At 35.7% G+C, this 21,035-nt stretch overlaps 2 protein-coding genes across 3 annotated transcripts in view; both read left to right on the top strand.

The window, feature by feature from the left end:
- The first annotated feature begins 9,011 nt into the window (after nucleotides 1-9,011).
- Nucleotides 9,012-13,998, top strand: LOC21404847 (protein DAMAGED DNA-BINDING 2). The gene is made up of 11 exons (XM_024170984.1): nucleotides 9,012-9,243; nucleotides 9,342-9,432; nucleotides 9,556-9,683; nucleotides 10,607-10,729; nucleotides 10,842-10,930; nucleotides 11,050-11,170; nucleotides 11,608-11,699; nucleotides 12,010-12,139; nucleotides 12,398-12,646; nucleotides 12,738-12,934; nucleotides 13,279-13,998. Exons 1-11 carry the CDS (start codon nucleotides 9,040-9,042, stop codon nucleotides 13,496-13,498), a joined length of 1,644 nt encoding a protein of 547 aa, XP_024026752.1. The 5' UTR covers nucleotides 9,012-9,039; the 3' UTR covers nucleotides 13,499-13,998.
- Nucleotides 13,999-18,847: 4,849 nt separating this feature from the next.
- LOC21404846 (ABC transporter G family member 31) overlaps nucleotides 18,848-21,035 on the top strand; it is an 11,607-nt gene continuing 9,419 nt past the window's right edge. Inside the window, exons 1-4 of one of the 2 annotated variants that reach the window (XM_024170980.1) lie at nucleotides 18,848-19,311; nucleotides 19,917-20,037; nucleotides 20,172-20,260; nucleotides 20,878-20,962. In XM_024170980.1, the coding sequence (XP_024026748.1) occupies nucleotides 18,992-19,311; nucleotides 19,917-20,037; nucleotides 20,172-20,260; nucleotides 20,878-20,962 (615 nt within the window). In that variant the 5' untranslated portion in view covers nucleotides 18,848-18,991. The remainder of the gene's footprint in view (nucleotides 19,312-19,916; nucleotides 20,038-20,171; nucleotides 20,261-20,877; nucleotides 20,963-21,035) is intronic. The other variant, XM_024170981.1, reaches the window with a different exon arrangement.

Genomic DNA, 21,035 nt, shown 5'->3' with positions numbered 1-21,035 from the left:
GCACATCGCCTTCCTCCAGGATCGAGCAGTTTCAGGGAAAACTTCAGGAGGACCTCAAAGGAATAACAAAAAAAGTCGTGATCAAGGGCAAGGTAGTGGGGGAGTGCCTAGTGGTAGCAGTGGCTCTTCGGGAAGGGGGGAGAGGGGTAGCAGTGGCTCTTCGGGGAGTGGGAAGAGTGGACCTTATAGCTTCAAGTGCCACCATTGTGGGGAGCTAGGGCATATCAAGAGGAACTATCCTATCAGGGGCTAACTGGTGAACCAACAGACCTAACAATTACCGCAGAGTCAAAGGGGTATTGCTCCTAGTCAAGACAGACTTCCACAGTGCACGCCTTTCTATCAGCCCCAGTTGCCTGCCCAGATGCCAATTCCTCCTGCACCGATCTTCCGTCCGCCGAACTACTCTTATTTCCGACCACATGCTTCCGTATCGGTACAGTCTACCCCGCCACAATAACAGTACAGACCTGGAAACCAGAGACCTAACAACAATGAGAGAGGAAAAGGGAAAGCACCGGGGCAGATGCATACCATGGCCGGGGGAAGTTCTGGAGCTCATGTCGGAAACCCAGTCGTCGAGGGTATGGTACCTATCTCACATTCTTTTGCACGAGTTTTGTTCGACACTGGTGCTACGTACTCTTTTGTTTCCACTACTTTTGTGAAAATTTTAGGTTTGAAACCCGATGACTTAGAGACATCAATGTTTATAAGTTTTCCATTGAGACGTGTGGAGGTGACTAGTATATGTAGGTCGTGTGTGATCACGATTGGAAGTGAGAAACTAAAGGCAGATTTGATAATCCTTCCCATGAATCAGTTTGATGTGGTGCTTGGAATGGATTGGTTGTCAAGATATGGGGCGATTGTTGATTGCCACCATATGAGAGTTACCTTAACTACCGGTTCTGGCACGATAGTAACGTATCAGGGAGGTGTTAACCTAGTTACAGAAGAATGACTACTGAGGCATAGTGTCGGAGGACGGTGAAATTTAGCTTGTTTCTCATTCCTTTCGGCATTAGAGGGTGAATCCGGTATATGCGGATGTATTCCCTGATGAGTTGCCTAGTTTACCGCCTGATCAGGAGATCGAGTTTTGCATCGACTTACTTCCGAAGACGGCTCCGATTTCTATTGCTCCGTATCGAATGGCGCATGCGGAGATGAAAGAGCTAAGGAAACAGCTCGGAGAGTTGGCAGAAAAGGGATTCATTAGAAACAACATTTCCTCGTGGGGTGCACCTGTCTTGTTTGTGAAAAAGCACAACGGATCCCTTCGGTTATGCATAGACTACCGACAATTGAATATGGTTACCGTGAAGAACAATACCCATTGTCGAGGATCGATGAGTTGTTCGATCAACTGGGAGGATCACGATATTACTCAAAAATTAACTTGAGATCCGGGTATCATTAGTTGAATATTAGGGAAGATGATATTCCAAAAACAGCTTTCAGAACTCGCTATGGGCATTATGAGTTCTTAGTAATGCATTTTGGATTGACGAATGCTCCTGCCGCTTTCATGGACTTGATGAATCGAGTCTTCCGCCCGTATTTAGACCAGTTTGTGATAGTCTTCATTGATGACATCCTGGTTTACTCAAAGACTTGGGAAGAGCATGAGCAACATTTGAGGATCGTTCTCCAGACTCTTCGACAAACCAGCTTTATGCAAAAAATGAGAAATGTGATTTCTGGTTGACAGAAGTCAAGTTCCTTGGACATGTTATATCTGGACAAGGAATTTCAGTGGATCATTCAAAGATTGAAACGGTGCTACAATGGGAACGACCGAAGAACGTTGCTGAAATTCAAAGCTTCCTAGGACTTACGGGGTATTATCGATGATTTGTAAAGGATTTTTCGAGTATTGCTGCTCCAATGACGCGGTTGACTAAAAAGGAAGTCAGGTTTGAATGGGATGCCGATTGTGAACATGTATTCCAAGAACTGAGGACTAGGCTAACCAGTGCGCCGATTCTGATGATTCCTAATAGCGATGAGCCGGACGAGGTATATTCCGATGCATCAAGACGAGGACTTGGGTGTGTTCTGATGCAAAATGGACATGTTGTGGCCTATGCATCTCGTTAACTGAAGCCACATGAACAGAACTACCCCACGCATGATCTAGAGTTAGCAGTAGTAATTTTTGCTCTCAAGATATGGAGATGCTACCTCTATGGAGTAAAATTCCAGATCTTCTCTGATTATAAGAGTTTGAAATATCTGTTCACTCAAAATGACTTAAATCTGAGACAAAGAAGGTGGATGGAATACATGGAGGATTATGACTTCACCTTGCAGTATCATCCTGGAAAAGCCAACGTGGTAGCAGACGCTCTCAGCAGAAAGACTCTAGGAATCCTAGCATCTTTGGCATTGGAAGATTGGAAATGAAGTGAAATTGTAGGTGATTATGATCTTCAGTATTATGAGGATTCTAACCAAGCTATGGTGTACAACTTGGTTTCAACGCCAATTCTTATACAACAAGTCAAGCAGAACCAATGGTAGGATTCGCATCTTCAAGGAATTTGGACTCGAGTTCAGAATGGAGAAAAATTAGACGAATGGAATATTCGGGAAGATGGAACGCTCTACTATAGGAATCGCCTTGCCGTTCCTTAAGTGGATGAGATAAACAAGAAAATCCTTCACGAGGCCCACAAATTGAGGTTCGCTATTCACCCTGGGAGTACCAAGATGTATCAAGACCTCAAAAGGTAGTATTGGTGGAGAGGTATGAAGAAGGATGTTCGCCAATACGTGTCAGAATGTGCGACTTGTCTTCGAGTCAAGACTGAACATCGAAAACCTGCTAGAGAACTGCAGCCTTTTCCTATTCCTGGATGGAAGTGGGAACACATTACGATGGATTTTCTAATGGGATTGCCGAGGACTGAACATCGGCATGACGCCATATGGGTCGTTGTGGATAGGTTAACGAAGTCCACGTACTTCATTCCCTTTCATGCGACTTATTCCAGGAAAGTTCTAGCAGAGTTGTATCTGGATCACGTTGTCAGACTTCACGGAATTCCGTTGTCTATCACATCAGATTGTGACACTCATTTCAATGCTAGATATTGGAGAAGTTTCCAAGAAGCCATGGGAACCGAACTGAATTTCAGCACCGCATTTCATCCTCAGACCGACGGACAATCTGAGAGAGTTATTCAGATTTTGGAGGACATGCTTCGCGCTTGCATTCTAGATTTTGGTGAAAACTGGAAGAAGTATCTTCATTTAGCTGAGTTCGCCTACAACAACAGTTATCAGAGTAGCATTAGGATGGCCCCATTCGAAGCATTGTATGGCAGACCTTGTAGATCGCCAGTTTGTTGGCTTGAGTCAGAAGATCGACTGACCCTTGGACCGGATGTTATCCAGGAGAATAATGAAAAGATAACCGTGATCCGGGAACGACTGTTAACGGCTCAAAGTCGTCAGAAGAGTTATGCTGACAGGAGGCGTAGACCCTTAGAGTTCTTAGAGGGCAATTTTGTCTTGTTAAGAGTCTCTCCGCGTAAAGGGGTTACTCGCTTTGGTATGAAGGGGAAACTTGCGCCAAGGTACATTGGATCGTTTCAGATCACACAACGAGTCGGTGTCGTTACTTACCGCCTTGATCTTCCTCCGGAATTGTCTCACGTGCACAATGTGTTCCATGTTTCAATGCTTCGAAAGTGTCAACCTAATCCAGAAGCCATTGTGCAATGGTATGATGTGCCGATCCAGTATGACATAACTTACGAGGAAGCGCCCATACAGATTCTTGACCGGAAGATAAAAAGCCTACGTCAACATGAGATACCGTTAGTGAAGGTGTTGTGGCAACACCATGGCGTTGAAGAAGCAACGTGGGAATTGGAAACGACGATGCAGGAATGATATCCGTATCTGTTCATATCGTGAGGTAAATTTCAATTTTAGGGACGAAATTTCTTAAGGGGGGTAGAATGTAACGCCCTCTAGAATTAAACATGTTTAATTATGCTAAACTGTGGATGATTAGTGTGCCTAATTTGATTTTCATAATTAATCAAGGGACTTTAAGTTATTTTCAGTATTTATAATTTCACCCCAAAGATTTTTGGAAAACACACTTAAATTTAATACATTTTCCCTTTTTCCATTTTTTTTTCCTTTTCTTTTTTTTCTTTTCTTTTTTTTTTCTTCTCTGGTTCTTCCCGTGCACCAGCCCATCTCTCTCTCTCTCCATTTTCTTCCACCGCCGGCAACCTTCTTCTCCGGGCTTCCTTCCGTCGGCGTTCTCTCTCTCTCCCTTGCTCTCTCTCTGGATTTCTCTCTCCCTCTCTCTCTCTCTCGGCAGTTTGGCCGTGAACCACCAAAAAAAAATGAAAAATAGATAAATTGAGGGAGACAAAGCTCGAGAAACTGATTTGAGGTAAAACCCTTTGAAACCCACTCTTTGATTGGAATTTTAAGCTTGAGAAAGTTTGATTTTGGTTAGATTTGAATAATTTTGAGTTAGGGTTCGAGTTTGAACAGTTATTATTGGAATCAAATGAAATTTGGGGATTTTTAGTTATTGGACTTGTTTAATTGATTAGAAACTAATTTTGATGGATTCTAGAGAATATATATTGAAATTGGACTTGAATTGCAGGTTTGGCATTTTTCCTATTTATGCCGGCATGCTGCTGAAATTTCTTTAGAAACTTATTTTTTTTAAACTGAAATTAAATAGGAAAACCAAACCTATGGATTGGATTCTAATTTTTAAAGAACCCCCAAACTGAATTATAAAATTATTGTGAAACTTGGATTTGAGTCAAGGTACACTAATAGGAAACAATTAAACATGATTGAACTTAATTCGTTTTAGGAATGAGAAATACTTCCTAAGATATTACTTTTGTGATAAAGCTAGCGGAGAAGGTCAAGTAGTAAGGCTTTAAGGAAAGCGGAGGCTAAGAGAACTGAAGGCTAGCCTAGGTTTGACATCCGAGAGGTAGGATATTCTTGTCCATATCCTTGTTAGCCTCATTTTAAATTATTTTGGCCAATGAAAATGTTTTAGAACAAAACATGTTTAAAGAAAATAATTTTAAAAAAATAGCATGAGAATGCTATTAAGTTTTTCAATGATTTTGGAAATGAGATTTCAAAGCGTATCATTTCTTAAAATGATATATTTTAAGGAATGATACAATGTATGGTGGCCTTAGAGATCGGGATGTGGGAATCGCATCCTTGGGGCAGATCCCGAAACCCGTACGGATCCACTTCTTGTTTAGTGAAATTATGGCTCTGCACTTTTCATTAGACAGACATTTTTTACCGCTTCTTGTTTAGTGGTATGATGAGCTGCACACTTTCATTATACAGACATATTCTATTATATGAGTATTTTCTTTTTTCAAAAAAAGGATGATCGGTTCCGGGTGTATATCTTCGGACCGTGAGTACTTTTATTTTAAATGCTTTATAAAATTATATCCTACTGGGCCTTTCGCTCACATTTTCCTGTTTTCAAATGTATTAAACCCCTCCAGGCGACGCCAGAAGTAGTGCGGAGTAGGTAGCTATTACCGGCGACGTGGACTTGTTTCAGGAAAGCGAAGAGTTGTATTTCCTCTAATCTCAAGGCATGTATAAAAGATTATGGATTGTAAACTTAAATATTACTAGATTGTGGTTGATGTCACATTTACTCTTGTTTATATTCATGTATGCTAAACACCTGTGGGAATTCCTGACATGATACCAGGGACGTGGTTTTAAACTGGTTTGGTTGGAAATTCCACCACCGTTCTTGAAATTAAATTTCTCTTGAATGCAAGGGCTTGTTTGGAAATACCTGGATGTTTTGAATTTGAAAAAAAAATATTATAATGTTTGCAACATTATATGCTAATCATTCTCTTAAACAGGTTTAAGTTTCTAAACAAGCCTCCACGTCACTAACCGCGGTTTGGGGGCGTGACATTTTCTCTCCATTCTTTTTTCTTTATCTCTTACCAAACGGAGTGTTAGAGTGTATGTGTCTGGATTTTACCCATTATTCTTGATTAATATCATTTTTAGTGAAATAAATATATTAATTAAAATGGTATTAATTAAGCATAACGGGTTAAAATCAAGACATATTGATTCTAAGAGTAAATTCGGTAATTTTCTCTTTAAAATATCCCAAACTTCATTCCTAATCTATTAATTGGTTTCAATTTTAATCTTTTTTATCAATTGGATGTTAAAAGCATGATAAAATATACATGTAACGCTGACCAAGAAAAAAAATATCTTTTGCTCATAGAACGCGAAATATACATTATATACAGGTGGATTCTAATACAAAAATTGTAATATAACACTATGCTAACTGAACATATTTTGTTGGAGAAATTTTATTTTGACCCCTCGCATTTTAGTCTTTTTGTCACTTTATCCTTCAAACTTTGAAAATTGGTGTACGCATCCCCTGAAGTTTGAAACATTAGTCACTTTGCCCTTTTTGTTTATTTATCTAATGGATTTGATGACATGGCAATTATTGGAAGGGTAGTTTAATGAATTATTTACATAAATACCTCATAAAGTATGTATCATATTTCAAAATGCCACATGATCTATCAAAAGACGTCAAAATGTCCATAATATATAGAAAACATAATAAAATAACAGTTAAATTGATGTGGCATGTCATTACAAATTAATTAGACATTAAATTATAATTGAATTAATAAAAGTGATTAAATATTAAAAAATAATAATAAAATAAATACAAAAATGCTTCACGTAAAAAAAAAACAAAAATTGAATAAATAAACTTCTTTTTTTCAAAAATCAAAACCCAAAAGAAAATATATATTTTTGAAAACCGTATTCCTCTTCAGCTATTTGAAAGTGCATATCAAAACACATTTTTTCCTTAAAAGGAAATTTTTTTATTTTTAAATTGTCTTTTAGGTTTTTCAATTTTTTTTAAATAAATTAGTTGATATAGCATGCCACTAAAAATTTTAAAAATCCAAAAGAAAATTTAAAAATATCGAAAAAAGAATAAAAGAACCTTCTTGCTCTTCAAACATTGAAAAACCTTATTTGTCTTTAAGCAAAAAAAAATTTGTTTTAATCTGCACTTCAAGAGCTAAAGAGGATGAGGGTTTTTTCGTTTCACACCCACCATATTATTTCTTAATTTTTTATTTTAATGTTATTATTTATCTATCTCTCTATTTTTTCTTTCTTTCTTTATTATTATTATTTTTTTTGGTAGAAAAATATTCAATTCAATCCATAAGCAAAACAGAGACGACCACTGCACTCCCAAACCGGGAGGCAAGCTCACCGGAGCTAAAAACAAAACCAAGACAAGCATCTTACAAGACAGAACAAAGCAAAGGAGTAAACAAATGGAAAAGAGAAAACTTATTATTACATAGAAGAAAAATAGAAATAAAAACTAAAAGAACTGATGAGCGAGTATTTTACTCACAAATCAAGTGTTGTTGAGGTTAAAATTTGTAAGTTTTCAAGCTTTTTCATTAGTTTAATGTGTTTTTGCTTTGTTTTGTAGGAAAATAAAAGCTGGGACTTAGGATTGATTTTGGAGCCAAAATGGAGCAAGAAAGGAGCAGCCCCCCATGGCCGAAGCCCGTTTGGGGATTGAGCCCCGCGCACACGCTGCAACGCGCACCTGTGCCGAGAACAGCAAGCGTGATGCAACACCCCACTTGGTCAACTAGGCTTTTTGGGCCATTATTCAAGCGGCGCTGTAGCGGAAATCCATCCCGCTGCAGCGCACGGACCCACATTGTGCAATTTTTGCACTTATATAAAAGCCAAATGATGACTCATTGAGAGGTGTGAGAATTGGGAAGGGAACGTGAGATAGAGAGGAAAAATTCCTAGAGAAAGGTGGTTGAGTTGAAGATTTTTGGACGATTTATGGCGGATTCTTAAAGGATTTAAGCTTGAGGTTCATCTCTATAAGAGTTCCTTTTTCATTTCTCTCACACTAGTCTTTCTTGAGATTTGTATTTGTGGATATTGTATTTAACATATTTTCATTTATGAATTTTGTGATAAGATTAGTTATAGATTTCTCTATATTGAGTTAGATCTCTTATATTAGGGGGATTGATGTAACTTTACCATGATAATATTTTGAAAATTATAGTGCTTGTTAATTAAATTCATTTCTAATCATTTGTGTTTATCTATGTTTTTTTGTCTAATTTGATCATCCATTGAATTAGATATTTATATATGTGTATTTAGTATTGAGAAAGTTATTTGCACATATTGAGATTTGGAAAACACAACCTAATTTTATTGAGTTTACTTCTAGCCTTTGTTATAGAGTTCGTTTCAATCCACCTCTTTTTACTTGTTTTATTATTTATTTTTTTTTGTTTTAATTAGTTTGTTCTCTCAATTAAGTTGTCTAGACAAAGTTGAGTTACGATAATCGCGATAGTTATCAATAATTTAATACTCAATCTCTGTAGAGATAATATGCACTTATTTTATACTATCAAAACTTGACACCGTACGCTTACTAGCGAATAATAAAACATAACCAAAGAGAAAGAACACATCACTCCAACTTTATATAAAAAAAAAATTAATAAAATGGTTAGCCTTCGATTAGCAAAAAGACATGGTCTGAGATAAAAAAATTTAATTACATATCTCCGTGCCATTTTTTGAAATAGTTATTAAAAGGTAAAAATTAGAGTTTTTTTAATCGATCTAAAAAAAAATGATAGTTTATAATTTAATAATATGGGGGAAAAACTTACCGGACACCGCGCGTGCGAATGGGGGAAAAACTTGGGTCCCAAGATCCCAGTGGTAGATATTGGGCCACGTTGTCTCCCGCCACATTCCAAACCTGTTAGCCCAGATGTACCCCGGAATATAAACTAAAACTTTACCCAACTTCCGGGATATTTCAGTAAATTCAATTTTGCCCTTTAATCGAAGCGACAAAAGTCGGTTTATGAGTTCTAATTCAATCCCATTGACACGCTGCTTCTCTTTCTGAGTCTGCGAAAAATGGCTCCCCAAACCAGAAGAACCTCATTCCCGAAAGTGATCATTGAGAAAGACACCGATTCTGAGCAAAGCTCGTCCGAAGAAGAAGAAGAAGAAGAAGGGGAAGTTTCAGAGGGAGAAAATGGAAAGGAAGTCGAGGAGACTTTGGACGCGAAGAGGAAAGGGAAATCGCCCATCTGTATTAGTCTTAAGAAAGTTTGCAAAGTAAAGACTTGTTTTCACACTTTCCATTTTTTTCCTTATACAAACAAAAGTTTTTTTTTCTATATTTTTAATTTTAATTTTTTTTAAAAATTTTTTAGGTATGCAAAAAGGCGGGGCATGAAGCGGGATTCAAAGGAGCAACCTACATTGATTGCCCAATGAAACCATGCTTCCTCTGCAAAATGCCCGGTCAGTAATTTTCATGGAATCGTTCAATACTTCTCTAATATGCGAAAATTGGGGGATGTTTTTTATTTTTATTTTTTATGTTTATTTACTTTTGTCTGGTTTGTGTGGGATTTTGGGTTGAAGGGCACACTACAATGACATGCCCACATAGAGTGTCCACCGAGTATGGTGTTATCCCAACATCCCTCAGGAATAGCCGTAACCCATTTGCCTACGTCTTTGAGCGCCAGCTTGGACCTACTAATTCTCGAGTAAGTTTTTATTATTATCACTATTATTATTAGAGCATTCCTATAAGCGACCGGACGTGCTAAACACTATCCACTAATCTTCTATTAGTGGTCTGCACTGTGGGACCCACAAGTGACATTCACTTTTTATTAGTGCGTGATGTCGGTAAACATTTTGTCTTACTATTATTATTTGTTAGTTGTTATTATTATAACTGTTGTGTGGGAAAATACTACTGTGGGGTAATCCGGTAAGTAATCCGGTAAGGTCTTGTTAACGAGATTCTACTGTCAACAATAACCTGCTTGTATTTGGTGCTATACTGCTTTAGAATATATAGTGGTAGAGTTGCGGCATATGATTGTGAAACGTAAATGACGTGTTTGGACTATGTTGGATATGTATTTACGCATATATTTTTGTGTTTATCACATTTGTGATCTCAATTTTGGGTATCTGATTTTGGTATCATTGCTGCTTTTGGATTTATAATTAGATTGATTGTTGCCATTTTTTTTAAGTGGTGTTGTTTCTCTGGATCACACAAATTAGTATGCAGTGACTATGAGTTGCAAAGAAGTGGGAACAACTTGAAAACTGTACACTTTTCCCCGTCTTCCTCTGAACAAGCAACAATGTGTGTTTTATCATTTGGGCTTTTGAATTTAAGGATTCTATGTTCTGAAAATAACATAATGAGAGGCTGAGATTTGACTTTCTGAACTATAATATATGTATAATTCATGTGTGAGATTGTGCATTAACACCGTACATGTCCCTTGATAAATTCAGTTTCTTTCTTCTTATGCACTTTATGTTTGGATCTTGAAAGCTGTATAATTGTATTATGCTTTACAGGGGTGACTATTGTGTTGCACTTTTTTTTGGTGTTCTGTTTCACCATTGTTACAAGTTTGTTGTTTTCCATATTTCCTTTTGATAGATCAAACCGGCATATGTCATTCCAGACCAGGTAAGTTGTGCAGTCATCAGATACCACAGCAGACGGGTTACTAGCTTGGAATTCCATCCAACCAACAATAACATCCTTTTATCTGGTGATAAGGTCAGTTCCATATTTTCATTGTCCGTTATCCTGGGTTTTTTTTGTTGGTCAGTGGTGTGGTTGTTTCATGACAATTGACATCTCGCTCTCTCTTATTGTTACACGGAAAAAGAAAGGACAAGTTGGAGTGTGGGACTTTGGCAAAGTATATGAGAAGATTGTCTATGGAAACATACACTCTTGTATTGTCAATAATATGAGGTTTGTTATCTTTTTATAAAGCAACAACTTTTTTTGTATATATCTATTTCTGCAACGAAGTTTACGTTCTGCTTGTCTTTTCCTTTATTGGAAACCTTTTGGTATTAAAATTTTTGCAGATTCAGTCCCATAAATGATGGTACGGTTTATGCTGCGTCGTCTGATGGAACCATTAGCTGTACTGACTTGGAGACTGGGATTTCATTGTCTCTGATGAATCTAAATCCTGATGGGTGGCAGGTATAGACCTTTCTTCTCTGTTTCTTTGCTCTTATTAAGGGTGGTTCTAAGCTTGCTCTTTCAATCATTCTGTACCTGGATAAGGTGCTAATTCCTTGCATTAGCAGTCTTATTGAGTAATGAAAGTTTTCGATGGCTTAAACCATTATCTAAAGGGTATATTTATCATATGTAAAGCTCCAAAGTGCTCCATGAAGTTAAAGGATACAGTTTGCTATAACTCAGAGTGATTATTGTACTTTTTTCTCCTTCTCTTCTATAATTTTATTGGATTGCTCAATTACAATGATATTAGTTGCTCAATGGAGAAGGTCGTGGAAGCAGTAGTTGTTTCTTAAATTTTCTTCAAGCTTATTTGTGAAGTTAGGGAATGGCGGGGACAACAGTATGGATTTGTTTTATTTTATGCAAGTTTAAATTGAGTTGCTTTACTCTAGGGCCCAGGAAGCTGGAGGATGCTTTATGGCATGGACCTCAACAAAGAGAAAGGTGTTGTGCTAGTTGCTGATAACTTTGGGTATCTCTACTCGTAAGTTTTCTCTTAACCCTTTTTTTTCTCCTTGAAAACAAAAATTACTACTTTGGTTACAGACTAAGAGAAATATGATTCACAAGAGTTGAAATGCGAAAAGATCCAGCTTGTTGGCTGTTGGCAGATTGTCTAACCCACTAGTTAAACAATTAGGCCATATATAATTAACACTATATTTATTTTGGAAAAAGAGTTCTCTTCCCTATTGAAATACCAGTATATTAGTATCTTTACCCTTTGGGATATTTATTTGGGCATCTAATGTGCAAAAGTTTCTCTAATAGATGTCCTTTCATGGTATGCATAGGGTGGATATTCGAGCCAACAACAAAACTGGTGAGGCAATTTTAATTCATAAGAGAGGGAGTAAAGTCGTCGGACTCCATTGCAACCCAGTTCAACCAGACCTTCTCTTGAGTTGCGGAAATGATCACTACGTGAGTTTTGTAATCTGATTGGTTTTCTGTGGATCTTTGCTGATTGTTTAGCTTCCTGGCCTTCTGTTACTCCAATTGTGTCCTGTGTCCTTTTCCCAGTATTTTGGAATGTTTTATTCAAAAAGAAAATTTAGTTCTGGATAACCAAATAATTATTACCATAGCAAAATGTCAATATGTGATTGAAATTTTATATCTACGTGATTTTTATATGCTACTCTGGTCATACAACCCAATAATTGACCTGTCTTTCCTCAGGCTCGGATATGGGACATGCGTCGAATTGAAGCTTGTTCTTCACTTTATGAGCTTGCCCACAAGCGTGTTGTGAACTCTGCATATTTTTCTCCACTGTCTGGGAGCAAAATTGTCACCACTTCTCAGGACAATCGTCTTCGTGTGTGGGACTCTATATTTGGAAATCTGGATTCCCCAAGTCGAGAGATTGTACACAGCCATGATTTCAATCGACATTTAACTCCTTTCCGAGCCGAGTGGGATCCAAAGGTGATATATATTTGCTTGAAGCACTTTCACTTGTTTGTTTCGACTTGTCCTCTTCTATTCTTGGAGATTCTGAAAATGCCTTCTGATGCAGGACCCATCTGAGTCCCTTGTCGTTGTAGGACGTTACATTAGCGAAAACTATAATGGTGCTGCCCTTCATCCAATTGATTTTATAGACATTAGCACAGGACAACTAGTTGCGGAGATCATGGATCCAAATATTACAACCATCAGCCCTGTGAACAAGCTACATCCATGCGACGATGTTTTGGCATCTGGTAGTTCAAGGTTTGGGCTCCTCTCACTCTCATTTAACTAGGGATTTAATTTGTTTACCAGGTCCCTTTAATTATTTATTTATTGCTGTTGTTAGGTGGCTTATGCTTGATTTAGCCCGCATGAAACTCTATAGATCTTCATAATAAAATGTTATCTAAACTTTTCACTTTCAAAAAAAGAGTCATCTACACGTTTCATTTCAATATCAGCTAAAGTCAACCAGATAGAGGTGGTAATTTATGGTCACTCACTATCTCACACATTTTGTCTCCTTGGCTATCCATGTCCACACTTTTCTTTAGTTGGTTCTCATTTCTGAGGTGGTGTCCTCACTACTAATGTTAATCTTCCAGGTCACTTTTCATCTGGCGGCCTAAGGAGAAGTGTGAGCCTGTAGAACAGAAAGATGAAGGAAAGATTATAGTTTGTAGCGGAGCTGGTAAGAAGCGTGGCGGTAAGTTTGGGGATGATAGTGATGCTTCCGACGGTGATTTGTTTAGCTCCAAGGGTAAGAATTTGAAGTCCAAAAAATCCAGCCTAAAATCATACAAGTCTCAGAAGGTCAAGCGCTAATCTGATAAGAGCATTGATGAAGAATTCGGGATATTCATTGCCTTGTCGTTCTTTTGTTTTCTTTTTTTTTTTTTAAACTCTTTTTGACAGTTTCCATCTCCCAAATCTGCACAGTTAATCACCTTGCTTTCTCACCCCATTTTTGTATCAACCTAGGTGACCGCTTTTTGGGTATTGTAACATTGTTAGTGTTTTTACCTTCCCAATATGTCCCAGCCTTTTTGCCCGCAGTTAGAAGGATGTTAACAGAAGTTATGTATTAGACTTGCCTAGTGTACAGTAGTTTATAGCATATGGGATTTATTTTGTAAAATAACTTAGCTGCCTAAACTTTTTTTTTTTTCACCTACAAAAGAGCAAATTTGCTTCTTCTTACCACATGGGATTTATTTTTTGAATAACTTTGCTGCCTGGACCTTTCTTTTTCCACCTCAGAAGAGCAAATTTACTTTATTCTTCTTCTTAGCATAGTGGGTTTATTGTTATGAAATTACTTCGCTGCCCAAACCTTTTTTCCCCACCTCAATAAGAGCAAATTTGCTTCTCCTTCTTCTTAGCAGATGGGACTTATTTTATGAAATAACTTTGCTTCTTAAACCCCCTTTTTTTTTCTTTTCTTTTTTTCACCTCAAGAAGAGCAAAATTGCTTGTTCTTACTAGAATATGGGGTTTTGTTTTTTGTTTTTTTTGTTTTTTTTGCTCTGACCTAGTATATGGGAATTATGCTAGCATATAGGTTTATTTTGTGAAATAATACATTGCTGCCTTTTTTTTTACTATTATTTTTTGTCTCCACCTCGAGAAGAGCCAAAGAGCATGCCTAAACCTTTTGTGTTCCATCGATTTTGTTATGGGTGTGAAACAAACCATTTAAACCAACTAAATAAAAAAAAATCAAACCAAATCAATTAATAATGGGTTAGTTTAGTTTAAATTTTTTTAAAAAAAATTAAATTTATTTGATTTGTGGTTTTACCATTAAAAAAACCAAACTAAACTAATTTCTATCTATGTAATTTTCTTAAAATTATATATATTTCATATATCTATAACTTATTTGTATTTAGAAAATTCAGTTATTTTAAAATTAAATGATTATAACCCTAGAAGTTTCTACCATAATCTATATATACGGTAGGCCTCGTTCACGCCGCGAATTCGAGTTTTTAATTCGAGCTGAGATGTGACATTTTTTGATAACTTTTTACTGTAGCAAAGAAAGTTAGATGTGACATTTTTTGAGAACTTTTTACTGTAGAAACCTAAAACTGAAAACTCGAATCGGTGAAATGAACGAGGCCTAATACTGTCTCTATGGGTTTACCCTCAAGCTTTCTTTGCTCATCTCTTCTCCTCTCATTCTCCACTCCTCTAGGCTTTGATCGTGATTTTCTCTAAAATTTTACCTCTTTGTTAACTTAAATATAGCCTCTGTAATAATAAGTGTCTCTGACTTGCCTATATTCGTTTTCTTTCGTATATTTAGAAAAACTCATGAGTCACAACTAATATTATATAAACATAGATATAAATATATATAATTAAATTGCTTTAACTTCATTTTGTCTTTAGGAGAAAGAGAGAAAGTCACAAAAGAGCACACAAAATATTAATACAAGTTATGGTTGAGACTTGAGAAGAAGTTGTAAAATATTAATTCAAACCAATTAGAAAATTCAAACCAAACTAATTACAATCAGTTTGGTTTAGATTGGATTAGATTTTTTAATTGGTTTGGTTTGGTTTAAAAATATCTAAACCAATTTATAATTGGTTTGGTTTACATTTCACTTAAAATAGGCAGTTTAGTTGGTCTGCACATCCCTAGTTTTTGTTTTGTGGGAGCTTTGAAATGTGACATATTCGCGTCATTCTAAGGTCTTGTTTAGTTTGCCGATTTCAGTTTTCAATTCGAGCTAAGATGTGACTTTATGTGAGTTTTTAACTGTAGTAAAAAAATTAGATGTGACTTTTTATGAGAATTTTTAACTGTAACAAAACTGAAATTAAAAACTCTAATCGGTAAAATGAACTGGACCTAAATTTAGAAGCATGTATTTCATAAGTGTTACTAAGAGAAAAAAAAAAAAAAAACGAAAAAAAAAACAAAAGAGCTTATTTACTTTGGCTTTGAGCCTTTGACTGTGTTTCTTTTTGTTCTATTTTGGATGCTGAGCCCTTGTGATTGCTCGGCCCTTGCTGGATTTTTTTTTGGGCAGCTCTGTCTTCTGTGTTTCGCTTGATTCAATGGATCTTCTCAACCTAAAAAAGAAAACCATAACAGAAAAACATGGAATGGAATTGTGCACTGTGGATCATGATCAATTTCTTGTTTTGATTTTGACTTTTGACTCTTTGGTCAGGTTTCTGATTTCTGAGGTCACCACCTCAGAAATGACAACCATGAATTAACTGACGTCCAATTCTTCACCTCTTTCATCTAGGCAGTCAAAAATGTATCCATTTTCCAAGAAAACAAGGGCTCAAGTTGAAAATCGTCTGTGGATATTTTCCAAGATTTGGGAATTGTGAATGTGTGGTTAAAAGTACATTAAAACTGTCTGTAATAAAAAAAAATATTAACATTAATCTTTTTATTATTTTCTATATTTATTATTTAATACGTAAATTATATAAATATAATATATTATTCTTTAAATAGAATTGATATAATAAAATTTATGTGTCAAACAGTTAATAAAAAAATGATAAAAAGAGTTACACTAATATTTTGTTAATAAAAAGTAAAGATGTCAATGACCATCGGGTCAAATGATACAGGAAAGGATGAGTGGGTGCTTGAGTTTTAGAGGATGGAGGTTCAATTATGCGTGTAAAGAAAAATACAAAAGGTTATATAGAGATAGATGATAGCAACAGTCATTTAATAGAGTATTGTTGTAAATAAAAAAATTAAGAGAAATGTAACGGCAATAAGCCTATTTAAATGCGTGTTTTTTTTTTTTTTACTCCTACTCGTAGAAGATAGATCTATTTTGTGGACAAATACTTGAATCCCTTAAATAAGGAAATTAAATGAAGTGTAATTCGAAAACATATCTATAAGTAACACAATGTTTGAAAAATAATAGAATCGGTCCAACTGAAAATCTTGAATCTCTAATGATCGTATCTGTCTGATTGATGGGAGAGATCGTGACTCGCTTTTTCTTAAGTTTCATGCCTCTTAAATCGATCGAATAAGGTCACGAATTCAAATTTAAGCACGTTGCTTAATCTCGTAAAAGTAAAGAATGAATTAAATTATAACATTATCAAAAAAATAACTACTTACAAATTAGATTTGATAATGTTATAATTTTCACTAATATGCTCCTATAAGATGGAGCTCCACTCTCTTGAAATTTTTTTTTTTTCGTTTTCTTTATGAGAAAATAAAGACGAATTGTGATAGTTGCCTAGGAACTACCATTGTATAGGGCGTAGGGAGTAGAGAACAAGCGCATAAAAACAAAGAACGGTGCATGAGAACGCACAATATATCTGAAGGTTGAGACTTGATAGGTTAGGAGTGCAAATGCTCCAACATCATAATAGCAGGGTGTCTGCAAAATAATGAGCACAAGAATTCAAATTCAAGTCACATGCTTAATCTCCTAAATGTGAGAATAAATTAAATTACAACATTACAAATTTTTTTTTTTTACAAAATTACATTTTGAATAAAGACAATGCTAACCTCCTCTAGTAATAAAATATGTGACAACTCTATATATACATGCATTTTTTCAAAACAATAATTATAAGAAACTGTGTACATGCATATTACTTTCAAATCGTGGAAGGAGATGGACAAATGTGGTAATGCATCTATACCTAAATAAATTAGAAGAGAAATCTGTATGTGGACATATCAATAAGATGTGTTAACAAGGAAAATTGAAATTTGGGATGATAAACGTGGCAATTAGATATACATGCACTTTTTTTTTTTTTTTTTTTAAATTTAAACCAGATGCATTTGACAGATCTGGTAATGATAACCAATTTGGGACATGTTTGGTATATTGTATAAGCACTCCGTATTGTGTTGTTTAATAATAATATTATATAATATTTGGTGATATTTATACATTGTATAATTTAATACAAGATTTAAAATTAATACAATACGAAGTGTGATATATAATACGGAAAAAAAACCTATATACTAGACCGTATTATGCAATTTAACTTAAAATACCATATTAAAAACATATAAAATATTTCACAAATATCAAGGCTCAAGGTTCGATTTTAGGACTGATATTGGGGTCGAGTTTCAAGATCGGAGTGATGTTGGGTTTATATTTTTTTAAAATTTTATTTGACCCTAAACTTTTAAAAATTATATTTTGACTCCTCAACTGTTTAAAATTATATTTTTGGCCCTTAATTTTTTTAAAATTACAATTTGACCCCATTTTAATTTTTTTTGCAAAGAGACCCCTATGTAGCAATTGTACTTTCTCCCTTGCTTCTTCCAAATGTTGGGTTCAGGTCGAGATTAGAGTCAAATTAAGTTATGATTTGGCCTAAATTTTATCTTATTACAATTACGTAAATAGATTACAATGATAAAAATAGTATAATGTTTAATAATACCACTAATCAAACACCATACTGTATAATAAGTACACAATGCAAAACAATACTATACGATACAATACAATAGAATACGGTGAACAAAATATGTCCTTAAAATAACCACTAAGAGCTTATTTGGTATATGAGTTCAAACTATGATTCAAATTAAGGTTATTGATTATAACTTTTAAAATTCAATTTTTTTATGAGGAAAAAAGACTGTTGTAACAGAACCCTACCAAACATACACTAAGAAAAACAAAAATCTACCTTAATCACAAAATAAATAAATAAATAAATAAAGAATTCTGTCAAAAATAAGTCGCATAATCAGCATGTAGCCAGCGAGAGAAGACGTACAGACGGACGAACCGGGCCAAAGGAAACCATAAAACGAACTCGCCAACTGTCAAATCTTTTAGAAACAAATTCCTCTTTTATCACATGTTTTTCTTTTAAAAATGGGAAATTTTCCCTTAAACAAAAGCGAAATTACGTAACTATCACTCTTGAAAAGCCAAAATACGTCTCAAGAAACAGCCAAAATACTAAATATCGGACTAAGGTAGGGGCAATTTCGGTAATCGGTAACCCTCAAAATTCGCGGGGGGCCGCCGCTGAGCGTCTTCGTCCAGTTCTCTCTCCTCGCCCACTCAAAAGTGTTTCGTTTTTCGCTGACGTCATCGCTTACACCTCTACGCCTTCCCGATTTCCATATAAATACGTACTCAAAGACTTAACTAAAATAAAAGGAGAGAAATAAATAGTTTCAAAAAAAAAAAAAAAAAGAGTTTGTTTCATTCGTTCCCGATTCTCTCTCGCTTTCAGGTGGACGGAAGAGAGAGAAAACTCTGGAAGTTACAGAGAGAGAGAGAGAGAGAGAGAGAACAGGGGAGTTTCACGTTAATGGCGGCTTCCAACGGGAGCGAGTACTTCGAGTTTGAGATAGAGACCGGAAACGAGACGTTCGCGAGGCCGTCGAACGCCGAGTCCGTGGCGGCCGACGAAGAGGAGCTTCTATGGGCGGCCATCGCCAGATTGCCTTCTCAGAAGCGTTCGCACGTCGCCTTGTTGAGAAAGACGCCTTCGGGGAAAGGAGGCGCAGAGGCGATCGACGTCAGGAAGCTAGATCGCCATGGACGAGAGCTTCTTGTGAAGAAAGCTTTGGCGACCAGTGATCAAGATAATTACAAGCTTCTTTCCGCCATTAAAGAACGCCTTGATCGGTAAGGAGCCATTGCATCACTCTGCTTTGAGATCTGACTTTTTTTTTTTAGCTGCATGGTGGTCGGACGACGCTCATGCTCTAGTTTCTATCATCTCTCCTGTTTGTTTACCTACGTTATTCTTTTTTTTTTTCTTTTCTTGTTTTTCACGCTTTCCGGAAAGTCGAGAAAACAGTGGAAAATTCAATTACTTATAGTGTGTTTGATTGGTGTATTCGTGTCATGATTTAAATCATAATTCGTAGTTCGTAACAATATTTTTTCTCATAAAAAACACACAAATTAAGAATGATTCTGAATACATGAAAGTAAAACAAAAATTGAAAACGTAGAACATTTTTCTTGCTTGGTTTCGTTTCAATATATGCTCGATTGTGAATTTCGAGAAAGTTAATGGAAATATATTTACCTGATTACAAGATTAATTTACACTGATAAATTTAGATCCTTTCATTTTCCTAAGGAAGTATACATCTCTCGTCATTATAGATTTCACTTTGATCATATAATAAATGAAGTTAAGTACAAGTAATTTAGCATAATTTGTTTCCTTCGTATTGGTTCTAAATTTTTGTTCATATTTTCGTCTTTGCGTACATCAAAAGTGTCGGATTAGAAGTGCCAAATGTCGAAGTACGCTTCGAGGACTTGAATGTTGCGGCGGATGTTCATACTGGTTCAAGAGCTTTGCCTACTCTTATTAATTATACACGTGATGTTCTTGAGGTTGAGTATTTTATTTAATTACGGTCCTTTATGTGAACGTTACTTGTTCTTCTTTTTGCCAGATTTACCATTTCTGCTATTGATTTACAAATCACCACCCCCGTCTATGAAGTTATTAATCATTGCTTATGCAGAATGTCCTTACTAGTTTGAGGATATTTCGACCAAAAAGGCATTCTTTGACCATTTTGAACAACATCAGCGGCGTTGTGAAACCTGGAAGGTAATGTAGAAGTCAGCAACTCAGACGTAACTTTTGGAAATGAACAATTTGATTTGTTATTTTCTTAGACATTAAGCATAGGATTAACTAAGAAAACATGCCCCTGACTTTATGTATGCTATGCATTTTTTTAATCTCTTTACTCGTTTATGTTGCATTCCACGTACGGAAGGAACACAATCTTCATTTTATGGACGTTGGAACAGTAAAATCACGATGCAAAAAAAGAGTAGTGGAATAAACTATCTACAAAGATGATACCAAAATCTAGAATATTCTCTGTTGGCCCACTTAATTATGTCAATAGTGATCAAGTATTATTTGGAAATATGGCTCTAGGTGCTTTTTGTTGAGATTATATTTTTTTTATGTATATCTACTTATGGTGGAAAAATGTTTTAGCACATGCTGACTATATCTACTACGTATTTATATTATTTGAAGTTGGAACAATGGAGATATTAAAGTTGAAAAAGCAATGAATATCACGTTTTATTGGAGACATGTGTGTGCCTGAATAGTCCCAATTCTTCTAAAAAGAAACTCATTAGTTTCTTGTGCTTTGTAACCATAAATTTAGCACGGGTCACGTCACACGCATCATGTTCCTTTTGCAGGATGACCTTGCTATTAGGTCCTCCAGGCTCGGGAAAATCCACTTTGCTTTTAGCTCTTGCTGGCAAACTTGAAAGCAATTTAAAGGTTAGTACTTTTTATACGATATTGTTCACGAGCTTCTTTTTTTTTTTTTTTTTTTTTTTTTTTTTTTTTTTTT

This window comes from Morus notabilis, unplaced genomic scaffold (genome assembly GCF_000414095.1).
Source record: "Morus notabilis unplaced genomic scaffold, ASM41409v2 Scaffold101, whole genome shotgun sequence".
NCBI classification, from domain to species: Eukaryota; Viridiplantae; Streptophyta; class Magnoliopsida; order Rosales; family Moraceae; genus Morus; species Morus notabilis.
The sequence above is the reverse complement of the archived record's forward strand: the minus strand, read 5'-3'. Positions and strand labels throughout refer to the sequence as shown.

What these genes read in the sequence shown, in the direction of transcription:
- LOC21404847 (XM_024170984.1), top strand. Translation starts at nt 9,040, where the DNA reads ATGGCTCCCCAAACCAGAAGAACCTCATTCCCGAAAGTGATCATTGAG. An exon ending in TCCTTTTATCTGGTGATAAG is followed by an intron (nt 10,730 to 10,841) that starts GTCAGTTCCATA and finishes ACACGGAAAAAG; the next exon opens with AAAGGACAAGTTGGAGTGTG. An exon ending in TTGGCATCTGGTAGTTCAAG is followed by an intron (nt 12,935 to 13,278) that starts GTTTGGGCTCCT and finishes TTAATCTTCCAG; the next exon opens with GTCACTTTTCATCTGGCGGC.